The sequence below is a fragment of the Callorhinus ursinus genome, unplaced genomic scaffold (genome assembly GCF_003265705.2).
Source record: "Callorhinus ursinus isolate GAN/ISIS: 27379988/994484 unplaced genomic scaffold, GSC_fseal_2.0 scaffold9, whole genome shotgun sequence".
NCBI lineage: Eukaryota > Metazoa > Chordata > Mammalia > Carnivora > Otariidae > Callorhinus > Callorhinus ursinus.
Window position 1 is genome coordinate 46885884 of NW_027397071.1, and position 13517 is coordinate 46899400.

The 13517-nt window shown below is 34.4% G+C and overlaps 1 protein-coding gene across 8 annotated transcripts in view; it reads right to left on the bottom strand.

Moving 5' to 3' along the window:
* Window positions 1-13517, bottom strand: part of MIER1 (MIER1 transcriptional regulator) — a 62406-nt gene that overhangs the window by 41049 nt on the left and 7840 nt on the right. For 5 of the 8 annotated variants that reach the window (XM_025871786.2, XM_025871787.2, XM_025871788.2 and 2 more), the window contains 2 exons: window positions 8169-8193; window positions 3072-3217 (listed from right to left, as the gene is read on the bottom strand). In XM_025871786.2, coding sequence (XP_025727571.2) covers window positions 3072-3217; window positions 8169-8193 — 171 coding nt within the window. Of the gene's footprint in view, window positions 1-3071; window positions 3218-7998; window positions 8036-8168; window positions 8194-13517 lie in introns of all 8 variants that reach the window. The other 3 variants (XR_012379413.1, XM_073896570.1, XM_025871791.2) reach the window with 1 other exon arrangement.

Here is a 13517-nt window from a genome sequence, read left to right on the forward strand (position 1 = left end):
GTTATTCAGAAATGAAAATATATCTAAAGCAATAGAAATTTCTATGAAATATAGGCAAATAACTGCCTTTCCACTTAATGAATATATGAAGTGACTATGATTGTTTCTTTCGATGTTCACCTAGGTTCTGAATCATTCAAAATTATACCAGTCTTCTGAATGACTTTCCAGCCTCTTCTAAAGAATAGTTTTGACTCCAGGCTCTTCATGTGCTTTTAACTCATTCTTGAAAAGCTTTTATAACAGCTATACATCATTGCCCCTAAAACCAATTCTGTTTTTTGGCTTAATAAAATATTGAATTGCTTAGGCATTATAAGCTAGCTTTAATTACTAAAAGATCCAAAACGGGACCATCTGACAAGATATGACTAGATATTAATAGGATTCCTTTTCTAACTCTTTAAATGTATACTTTAAAAAGTTCCAAACTAAAATTCTGAAACACAGATTAGTCTTTATTACTGCAAAAGTACAATTCATTTTTCCACGATATTATGTATTCCAAATGCTTAAAGACTGACATGATGTCTTATTTATTTATGTTTTTATCATGGAGTGCAGATCATTTATGTAGGACATTTTAAATTAGAGCATACCAGATTGATTTATCCATTCATTCATTCAAAATGTTTGACCACTCTTGCGAAATACCAGGAAATACACTGGTGAATAAAACAAAAACTGTCCCTCCCGTCAGAACTGAAGGAGGATACAGATAATAAATTAGACAAACATGTAATTACAAATTGTGTTAGTTATAAGAAAGCACTGAATGGGGTATAATGGTTTAAAAAAAAAAAAAGCTAATTAGGAGACAGGTTAAGGTCATTCTGAGGAGGCAACATTAAGCCCAGACTTAAGAGGATAAGAGTCAGTCTCAAAGCACATATCAAGGAGCAGGAATAGGCTGAAAAGCCTTGAAGCAGAAAGAAAAAGCACATCTAAGAACAGAAGCAGCTGATGTGGCTATTTAAGAGCATGACAGAGGCACTATAATACATGGATGAAGGACCCTATCACGCAGGTGGCCTTGCTGGCCAAGTCAAGGAATCTGGATTTTCTTCTTGTGTAACAGGAAACCACTGAAGCAATTTTAAATAAAAGGCTGACACAAATGGATTTGTATTTTGAAAAGACCATCATGGCTACTATAGAAATATCCTGGAGGGAAGAGTGGTAAAAGAGGAAATGAGGAGAATCTAGTTAGGAAGTTACTATAAATAGTCTAGGCTAGAAACGGTGACCTGGGCTAGAGAGTGGCAGCAGAGATGGAACAACAGTCAGATAAGAGGTATCTTTGTGGGTAGAAATGAGAAGCTTATTTGGGATTGAGTACTGGGAATGAAGGAAGAGGACTCCCTGATTTCTGACTTAGGCAACAAGGTACAATATAGTGCCATTTTTTATTAAGCTGAAGACAGAGAAGGAACAGATGGAGGAAGAACATCAATCAACAGTTCTGCTTTGGACATTTAAACTTTATTTTTAAAGAATTTTTTAAAAAAGATTTTATTTATTTTTGACAGAGAGACAGCAAGAGAGACACAAGCAGGGGGAGTGGGAGAGGGAAAAGCAGGTTTCCCGCTGAGCAGGGAGCCTGATGCGGGGCTCCAACCCAGGACCCTGGGATCATGACCTGAGCCGAAGGCAGACGCTTAACGACTGAGCCACCCAGGCGTCCCTATTTTTAAAGAATTTTTTAAAAAGATTTTTATTTATTTATGTTAGCAAGAGAAAGCGCGTGCGCGCGCACACACAAACACACGAGCCGGGGGTGGGGCAGAGAGAGAGAATATTCAAGCCAACTCCCCACTGAGCACAGAGCCTGATGTGGAGTTGGACCCAGGACCCTGAGATCATGACCTGAGCCGAAAAAAGAGACGTTTAACCACCTGAGTCATCCAGGCGCCCTTAGGACATTTAAAATTTAAAGATATCTATTGAGATATCCAAGCAGAAATGTCAAGCAGGGAAGGTTAGATAAACAAAGCTGGAGACAAGAAATATGACAGTGCTAGAAAAATAAAGAATACTGATACCCTGGGAATAGATAGATCAGATCACCTAATTAATAATTTTCAAATTTGGTGTGTATGTATATATTCCGGAGATTCTAATTCAGTATGCCTGGGGAGAGGTATAGGAATCTGCATTTCTTAAGTCCATGAGCGATTCTGAAGCAGCTGACCTTCATACTACATTTTGAGGAGCACTAATTTACAGACAGAAGAAAAGTCCAAAACAGAGAATTGGGGAATTCCAAATTTAAACCTTGGGTGAAGGAAGATGAGTCTGCAAAGGGCACTGAATAGAAACAGATAGGAAAAACTGGACAGTGGGGTACTCCAGAATTCAAATAAAAGAAGGGAGTGTTAACTGTTGAATATGGCTGACAATAAAGTAGAGAGAAAAGTGACTGATACATAAAACAATAAAATCATTGGTCATCTTGACAGGAAAGGGCAGAGACTATCTAGAGTATTTTATAGAATAAATGGGAAATGAGGAAGATGATAACCACTATTAAGAAATTCTGGCTCTGAAAGGGTATTAAGTAAAAGGTCAGCAAGTGGGGGAGGACAAAGGTATGTATGAGGAAATTCAGCATACTTTTTTTTAGAGAGCAGGAAAGGGGTGGAGGGGCAGAGGGAGAGAGAGAGAATCTTAAGCAGGCTCCACACCCAGTGCAGAGCCCAACAACCTGACTTGATCTCACAACCCTGAGCTGAAATCAAGAGTAGGACACTTAATTGACTGAGCCACCCAAGCACCCCCTTTATATAGCCCATCTGTGACTGGATACCTGTGATGTTTTACTAAAGTAACTATTTTAATTCTATTCCAAATAGTTATTTAAAAAAAAAAAGCCTTTCATTTCAAACTTTAAATATCGCACCTACGACCACATAAAATTTTTCAGTATCAATTATATACAACACCACTTTTCCCCCAAAACAAAGGTAGAGACCCAAAATTTCAAGTATTTCCTCTCTCTGCAAAAAAGCCATGACTACTCTCCGCAAAAAAGCCACAACTACTTCATCCTCTAGCTCTTAGTGTTTATTTACCCTTGCAAGATCCTCTATTTCAGAACTGAAGTTTGTTTCTCCTTCCATCATTTCTTCCTCTTCTAATGTTCGTTCATCATCAAAATCATGAACCAGCATGTCAGCTGATGGATCAAATTCATGGTCATCTGATGTTGCTGAACCTCCTGGTAAAGAATATTTTAAAAAGTTTGGTAAACCAAATTAAGTGTTATTAATATTAATTTAATGTGTATGTTATATGAAGCTGGACAGAAGTCAAATAAAAGTATCAGGGAAAACCTACGCATATCAAGCCTTATTTGTTTTCTAAAATTCTTGCCTTTACACTCATCACCAACCTCCTGCAAAACCTCTCTTTTCTAAGGGATTATTTTTTGCCCTGTTTCACCTCTATATATTCAGTTAAAACTGCAACTAGTAATGGGGTGGTCGGAGGAGAGTATAGCTTTAAAAAATTATGTAGCTTTTAAAAAGTACTGTCATCTAAACATGAAATTTCAGTTGCAAAGAATAAAGGGTCATATCAAAAACAGAACGATCATTTGTGTGGGAAAAAATCACAATTCTTAATCATTTGATATTTAATAGACCCAATGAGCATGAACCCTTATGGCCCATGAGAATACATAGTCATGTGAAATACAAAGTCATCTGAACAGTCTAATGAAAATACAGCTGCACTCAAATATTATTCTATTAGCTCTTCCCCCAAAATATATTTTAACATACAGGTAGCTGTTCTTAGTTGATTTCAGTCTGAAATAACTCTGATATAGAATATAAAGCAAAATTTTTTAAAAACTGCATATAGAACTCTTATGAAAGTCATTAAAAATACTCCAATAGGTAACTGATGTGTAAGCTAATCTATTTTTAGCCTGGTGGCTGGGGAATACTGCTGTACTCAATAGGGTCAAGCCTGTAATACTAGATTGCAAGCACTCGGCATATACATTCTGTAAACTATCCCCACATTTGGCTATTGCCAAACCTGGACTTAAGTTTGCAAAAGCATTTTTTACTAATAAGTGAGTTATTTAACATTTAAAAACTTAATTAGCAATTTTTAAATCAATTTAAACTGTTAAAAGTTATGTTGTTATAGTAAGATTAATATCATTAATTAACAATATATTACATCAATACACCCTTCCTTCAGTCCAGTAAGAGGACCAGTAAGTAAAACAGAGTTAAAGGTTGATTTCTTGAAAAACAGACTACCAGGGATAATGGGGTGCCCAAGGCTCAGGGTTCCTGTCATCTCCCTCAATTTTGAGTGTAAACACCACTTTTTGAGTGCTTATTGTGTGCCTAATACTATGGCTCAAGTATGCCATATACATTATATCTCATTTAATCTTCAAACAATCCTATGAACAAAAACAAAAACTTGAGGCTCAGAGAGTTTAAGCAGCATGTTTAAACCCACAGAGCCAGTAGGTGGCAAGGATGGAATTTAAATCCTGGGTCTGCTAATTCCAATGCCTGTGCTTTTACTGTACTTCAAACCTCCTGCAAGCCCCAGCCTCAGAGACAATAGGTATCTTGCCTCAAAGAATACTTGAAGAGAACCTATTTTTCTTTAAAAAAAAAAAAAAAATTTTAAGTAGGCTCCACACCCAGCGTGGAGCCCAACACAGGGCTTGAACTCACAACCCTGAGATCAAGACGAGCTGAGATCAAGAGTTGGACGCTTAACCGACTAAGCCACCCAGGGGCCCTGAAGAGAACCTATTTTTTCTAAGATGTGTGAACTGCAAGCCAGGTCAGGTGGTGAAGCACTAAAGAAGTCATTCTGCTCTTTGAAGAACACAATACTGATATTAAATATAAAATAACTAGATATTTCTAAATCAGGTATCACCTCATAACACAAATGAGTTAAAAAACTATCAACGTTTTAGAATGATTTAAAAATAAAAATATATTTCATATTATATATACTATCAATTTCTTTGGAAAGATATGGCATGGCATAATTTTATTAGGGCATCCTAGTACTGGTTGAGGGACTGGACACAAGGAGAGCAGTTTGAGAACCCTTGATTTAGTTGCAGTTTTGTCCCAATCATTATCCCTTCTTCTTGAGTTTTTAATGAAAAATGTTCCCAAAACTTTTCAGTTCACCCAGCAATCTTCTAAGACAATTAGTCAATAATCATGTATTCCTATAAATGCTGCTGTATTTTTCTTCTCCTTTGTAGGCAGGAAGATCCTAAAACCACCTCACACCACCACCCTGAATATACTATTAACCTAATCATAATATAATTCCTATTGAATGCAAATATTATAAAAAACTAATTATGCTTAATTCCTAACTACTTATACTTTCACTAACTAAAATAACAAAACAAAACTCACATGAATACACAGCATCAAGTTATGAGTGTTCTATTACTTACTTAAAGCCTCCCATTTTTTGTTGTCATTTGCAATTATATTCAAAGCTTTGCCACCTCACCCTTGCACTACATGAAATACCAAAGGGTAGGTAAACCTTTTTCCCCTTCTCACTCCAATCCTTTCTCCACATATACACCGCACTGTTTTCTACTAACTTTCAATTTCACTTCTTTTCTTGCCTTAATCTGACTTCTTGGTTTCATCTGACTCCTTTTTTACTTGTTGAAACCAATTAACCAGCCTATTCCTTTCTGTTAATTACTAGGCCCACTGTTAGGCTGTCTCCTAAAGGTAAAAATCCCTAAATAAATTATTAGAGGTAGGGAATCTGGTGCTTTGTGTAAATAAATATTTTGCTTCAGAGTTAAGGCGAAGATCAGTTTGGTCAAAAAATTACATCTTACTGCAAAATTACTAAAAGGTATCTTACATCTCTCAAAGAGTCAAAAGATAAACTGTTTATAACATATCATATGCACTCATTTAATCATTTTATTTCCTTCCCTTCCCTAAATTTCCCCCCCTCTATTGGCTACAAGTCTTACAGGTAAAACCCTGTATTGTGCCTCTACAGGTTTACACTGGTAAAGTCTAGAGATAAACCACTGAGCCTGGGTCATGTGATTATTATTAGTAACATCAATTCCAAAGTACAGATGTTACAAAGGCCACAGCCTTTTACCAGTGGACCAAAAATTTTTTTTACACAGAAGCCTCTATTCTTACTCTTTTTCCACCAACTTTTGTTAACTGCCTACAATTAGTATTACTTATAAGAACAATATATATTCTCTTTGGGCAGAAGCCTGATATTACAAACACTACTTCAAAAGATTTTCCTTAGTCTGAAAACAAAAACAAAACAAAATAAAAAAAATCAATCTATTTGTATAAGCATTCAGCAAGTAGTAAAGGCCATCAAAGATATTTTATTCTTCAAACTCCAGTATTCAAGTTCAGCCTAAGCCGATTCAAATGCAATGGAAAATGAGAAAGCTATTTATTAATATCACGTTTGAAGTAATTACTTTTTTTGTGCCTATATATTACCTGATGAATGTCTCAAAAATTCACAGAAAAATATCTCTGGGCGCCTGGGAAGCTCAGTCAGTTAAGCGTCTGCCTTCGGCTCAGGTCACGATCCCAGGATCAGGACCTGGGATCGAGCCCCTGCACTGGGCTCTCTGCTCAGCAGGGTCCTGCTTCTCCCTCTCCCTCTGCCTGCCACTCTGCCTACTTGTGATCCCTCTCTCTTTCTCTGTCAAATAAATAAATCTTAAAAATACATATATCTAAAACTCAGTCTATTTGCAGTGGGACAACATTAACAAAAACTAGAACCTATTTTTTTGATGAAAAGATGTCTGTGTTTGAAAGGAAAAAAAAATATTGGGAACAATTCCATGTCCTAAAAAGGATACAATAATCTACTATTTATCTGAGGTCAGATTACTTCCAACCTCAACCATCCAGAACATATTTATAAACTAGGAAGTTAAAAAAATCCTTGAGTTACAGAAATGTCACAAAGCCTAATATACTTTACTTCCAAGCATATTAGAAAGAGTAAGACATCTCAGCTGAAATAAATATGACAAAACTCACAGTCAACTGGGAGCACACTAACCATTTAGAAGGGATCTGGAGGTATTCTAGTCTAGCTCCTACTTGATACATTGTACTACACAGAGTACAGTGATTTGTGTTCCTGAAAATGACCCCAAACCATTACAAAAGGCATATATTAAGCATTTTTACAAACATTCTTTCTAAAACTTACAACATAGAAAGACTGCTTCAATAATCTGGAAAATTCAGTAATACATCATACCTAAATATTCAATATATATGACATGTTTTCAAATAAAACACTACCCTATCTCAGAGAGCTCCCTTTCTGACTCTTATGCTATACTGAGCTGTTCCTTAATTCACGTACTCCATTATAGAAGGCAGTCCTCTCTCTTGAAGTCCCTGGACACCGAGGCAAAGACTAGACTCTTTCCTGACTGCTCTTCAGCTCCAACCAATTGTTGCTATACAGGAATGTTATACTTAGTAGTGCTAGAACTCTGACTAATCACAAGAAGCCTAAATACAGATTTTATATAAAAAACATTCTAATTTTTAAGATCACTACACTGGCCAAACAAAAAACATGTGTGGCCCAGATATGGTTCAAATACCACGTTTGCAACCTCTAAGTTAAGAAAAAATGAATCTGTACTGTATTTGTAAGAGAATACGAAACTCCAAAGCTATATGGTGTGCATCTAAACATAACCTTGATTTACGACATTATTCATTTTTTAATGTTCTTATATTATTTTTTTCTCCCTCACTAAATGCATTAATTTTTTTCTCAAATACTTTGAGTTTCCTACACAAGCAAATATTTCTTAGTGACTCTTTTGAAAAAATACACTTCATACATACTTGAAATCAAATAGCAATTAAAACCTGTAAGAAATACACATAGTAATTCATAAAAAAAGTGAACCCACAAATAGTCATGAGGTTGAACTCACAGCAGCCTCACCTGTACTTTCATGGGCAGTCAAATATTTCATCCATTTCTTTTTCCCCAGAGAAAAGAAGCATTCAGAAGAAAAGCAAGTCAGATGATAGTCTAACTCCTCTAGCCTTTTTATAACTAATAGGACAAATGTTAGTCAAATAGAAATTATAGAAAATATAGAAAATACTTACCTGGACTCGAAGACTCAACAGATGGCTGGGGGAGGGGGAGAAAAGAAGAAAAATTATCATCTTTGTTAGTAATTCTTTACAAAATTTACAGGAATTATTCAATGACAAGCATGACACCAAAAACCACAGTAAGTTCTAATGTCTGAATTGTCCAAGACAAACTAAAACCTTCCATATAATCCTTTCTCTGACATTATATTTAAACATTAAAAAATTCCAAACATTCCTGAATCTAGAAACAAAGACAACAATAAGGAATTCAGATTTTAAAGGCAAATATGGGTCTCATAAAATATGTAGTTTAAGAGATCTGATTTTAGATCTTCGAACTTTCTAAAATATTTTCTCCAATCAAGACAGAGGAAATTACACACAAGGTTTGCTATCAAGCTGGTCTCTGGCTTAAAATGTATGGGAGAAGGGAGGCCAAAACACTTTAAGACATTATTTTAAGTAAAAGTTATATTTTAAGAAAGCAAAAGGAAAAAGTAAAATGTTATTAAGCACCAAACAGTACATTAGGTTAACTTTACTCACAAACAACATATTTTTAAATTATCACAGAATTAGTAAGCTTCAAGCTAAAGTCAAGTTATCTGATGGAAAAATTACAAACACTCCCAATTAAAATGCTGCTTCTACTGTAGCATTCTACTCCTTATATATTTAACTATAAGCACTTAGAAAATTTAAAGATAAAATTGCTAGCTAGCAACTTATTTCAGTAATATTACCACTTGACAATTTGCAGCTACATTTTATCTAAATTCAGTTAATTTATAATTATAAACAAGTCATCTACAAACACAAACTTCTATAAATAACAAAAACTAAATGTTTCAAATGACATACACTTCATAATTAAAACCTTTCCTATTCATTCAGAGCTATTTCATGCCCATTAGAAGTCAGAGATGCTGGAAGGCCCAAAGCATTAGCAAAGAGATAGGGTTATTCTAGTACAAATAGCCCCCAACAATGATGGCTCAACTTAATGATTTTTCAACTTTACGACAGTGCAAAAGCAATAGGTGTTCAGTAGAAACTGAACTTCAAATTTTGATTTTTTTCCTGGGCTAGCAATATGTGGTATGATACTATCTTGTGATGCTGGGCAGTGGCAGCAAGCTGCAACTCCCAGTCAGGCATGCAATCATGAGGGTAAACAACAACCAATACACTTATAACCACTGTGTACCCATACAACTTTTCTGTTGTTCACTTTCAGTCTAGTATTCAATAAATTACATGAGATACTCAACATTTTATTATAAAATAGGCTTTGTGTTAGAGGATTCTACCCAAGTGTAGGCTAATTAAGTATTCTGAGCATGTTTGGGATAAGCTAGCCTAAGCTAAGATGTTCTTTCAGTAGGTTAGGTATAGTAAATGCATTTTTGACTTAATGATACTTTCAACTTATGATAGGCTTATCAGGACACAGCCCCATCATAAGTTGACGAAGATCTGTATTTTCCCTCTTTCTGCTGAGTAATGGGGCAGAGAGTCAAGAAAAAACAAAATAAAACGAGGAAAGTGCCTAATTTTCAAAAGCTAGGCATCTAAGACAAATTTCTTATAAAGTATTAAAACTCCATTTTGAAAACTGTCCACATTATGTTATTGTACTAGGTATGACATTCTAGATTATACATGATAACTTAGGTTCTTTTGAAGCACACTTTTCCAAGGGTCCTATTTTTTTTCCTTCTAATGCTTAGAATGGTTCTTGACTATATGTTATAGTCGTCTTTTATTTGACAGTATTCAGTATTAATAGATTTTCAAGTGTCACACCACTATCTTTACTTAAAAGTTACTTTGCCACAATAGAGTTAAAACAGTGCTACTTTTTAATTCTATTCCTCTAACAGGAAGCTGGAGAGCAGGGTGACAGAGTAATGTAACTATAAAAAGGGTTTCTAGATCTTTTGGGCAGAGAGCTACACATTTCTAGCTCAAAATGGATTCAACCACCACACAAATTATTAACAGAGCAAATCAATATTTTAAAGTATCAATCCACTTTTATGTCATGCAATTATGCTTTATTTCCCAAGTTTAAGCACAATATCTGTCCAAGGCTACAGCAATGATGACTATCTTCATCTGGTTCCAGGTTCGCCATCCACAAAGTAGCCTTACAGTGCTGTTTTTCCTTTTTAATAAACTTTCGAAATGATTTGCAGGGCAAAACAAAAAAACATTAGGAGCTTAAAAGAAATGGCTCTTTGAACATTTGGGGTTTTTTTAAGCCAATAAAACTCCAATAATTATTCCATTTAACAGTCTTCTCGTAAAAAGGGGGGTAAACTGGGCTAGAATACACATGAAAATTTTTTTCTCCAAAAGTATATACAAGAATCTGTTAACAGTAAATACCTCTAGGAAATGGGTAGGGGAGAGGTTTTTTCATTCATACCTTTCTACCCTGTTGGAATTTTCTAACCACTTGTTAGCATTACTGTTTTGTTTTGTTTTTTAAAGAAAGTTAGTAGAGATTATCTTGTGGAATTATTAGTTATTTTCATTTTCTTCCTCTACTTCTAGATTTTTAAGAAAACTTAGTACTTGCTACTTTTTTTTTTTAACAAGTGCGTAATTTAGAAAAATAACCTAGTTTTCTTTTAGGTACATACATAATTATCTGAGATGGAAAACATAACACTAGACAGTCACACAGAGTATGAGTAAGCTAAATCAAATTAAAAAATGAAACTGTTAACTTTTATACCCTTACCCATATATATGATTTAGTTGATGAAGTTGCTAATAGCTGTAACAAATTCAATGCCTCAGATCTGTTCAAATGTTTCTCTTTTGTATTTTTCTAGAACATGGTAATCTAGATTATCATTATTAAAAAAAAAATAAGGTAGTAAAAACATGAAGTAATCATTAGACTCCTATATTCCAGGCAATCAAAAGCATATTTTCAATGAACATACCTGTCTGAACTAATTTCTCCCCTCAAACCAATTCCATCACCATTTCTTTGTTATCATCACCTGCCTAGGTAATTTAGACACTAAATAAGAGATTCTCACAGTTATGGGGATAGAAGCCAGGAAGGAGTTAGAGGCCCTCCTCCAGGTGGGGAAGACAGGGGAACTGTGCTCACCATTTCTCTTCCTCCATACAAAACTAAGTCTCTTCTTTCCCCTGAGGAATACTGGAGCATAAAAAAGATTAAGAAAATCTTGGTGGTAAAACTAGCAAACTGACTACAGTAATAATAATTCAGGGGATGAACTGCTATTATTAAGCACTAGGAATTCAGAAGCCTGGGTCCCACTCTTAATTGTGCCACAGCCTAAATGCACAACCTAGGACAAACTGCATTAACTCTGCTCAGTTTCATTTTCCCTAAGATAGAAAGATTTACACTTCTTCTAGTTCAATTTCCTTTGAGATCTAACTTCTTTACTATTATGATTTGCTCAAAAGACATACTACTACTTAGGAATACTTAGCTAAAGGGATGGGATATGTTTAACAGCCTCTTCTAAATTTTTTTTTTAATCTAGGACTTTTGGAAAAAAATTATCTCAATTTGCAAAAAGCTTTCTGGGAGGTGCTACTTTATGAATTTCCTATCTACACAAACATAATTTTAAGTCATTCTTATAAGCCATAGAATAAGTCAAACAGAATGGGTCCCAAGTGATGACTGGTACCTGAACAGCTTAATCATTGCAATGAATTTTGAAAACATTTGCAAATAAACACTGAAATATACAGGGACTCAAGTTAGCACCAAGCAAGAAATTTCTATATAGATGACTATTTTTCTACTTTTACTAATCAGTTACTTGCTTCAATGGCAGTGTTTTATTTCTGATTTGAGAAACTGATGAGTCTTCAGTTCAAAAATTCTCTAAAAGTAATCCACTTCTATATTTCCTCCAGCTAACCTTTCCTACCTTAACAAGCACTTTATTACTCCTTCTGAATTAAACTTTATTAGATTCTCATACATTGGTGTTCATCAAGAATAAATATTAAAAAAAAAATTCATTACCACTACAGAGAATTATTTAAAGCCTAAATCCATCACAGTGAAACAAGTTTTGTTTACAACTGAAATTAACACTATCAAGAATAGCAGTCAAGATGATCCTATTTCCTTAAAAAATGAAATTCAAATACACTAAAAAACCACTAAGCAAGCAGTCTGTTTTCAAGAGAAATAAATGAACAGATGCAATAGATGCAATTAAACAGATTATGTATATAATTTTTGGAAATGATTAAATACTTAAAACTAATACAGAAATGCAAGTTCATTAAATTTTCTTTTCTTTATATAACAGCAATATGGCCTAGGTGAAAAGATACGCGTCTTGCACCATGTTGTGGATTTTTTTTTTTCCTGGAGCAGTCCCTTCTGTGTTTACAAACTCTGAAATAACAAATTGTTCATTCCCAAAGGTCCCTACACCACATTCCTTATAAAACCCAAAGGATCAACGATTTCTTCCTTTCTCATTCCCTTCGTAAAACTGCAACTACCCTGTAATTTCCTTCCTTTAAGTGTAACTAGGAGAACCTCTTTTTGGAAGGTTGATAAATAATTCTAAGGGATAATAAGTAATGAGAAATATTACTAAAAACTATTAACAAAGGGAGTATGTACCATTTCTTTTAATCACATTAAATATGTTGTTAATGTTACCACGATTTGAGGAACCATTAAATACGTACTTCCTACTATGGACTGCCTAAGATGATCAGATCAAGTATGAAAAATCAGTATATTCTATTTACATCTAAATCAATTTGCATTCAGGAAGTAAACATTTCTCTGGAAAAACAAGGTCAGGGTCATTCTCCTATGGAAAAAATAACAACAATAAAAACACCCAGAAGCATAATATCTGCATTTTTCTCCAGAGACATACTTCCTCAATAACCTGCTTTCCCCTCAGATTTATCAAATAAATGTATATTGTTGTTCTGCATTTTCTGTTATTTCACCAGTTAGCTTCAATGTTCAAGTCTACTTAACCAAAAGTACAATAGCACATTTATTTTACCACATACTTTATACTGGCATCATGAACAAATCTCCTGAGAGCTCACACAATAGCAAATAAAAGCCCTCTATACACCAAGCATTTCTCCACATAATTTTTAAAAATGATTAGTCTCTAAAATCATCCTGATTACTAAAATATTGAGATCAGAAAAATACAAATTTTACTTTTCATTTTTTCACTTGCTTTAGATTTTTTGCAGGACACAGATGAATGAAGAAGGATCCCCCATTCTTCCTCCAAATTCACTAAAAATAAAACCATCTACAAGCAACTGAAGTTATAAAAGACAAATTTTTTTTTTAAAGATTTC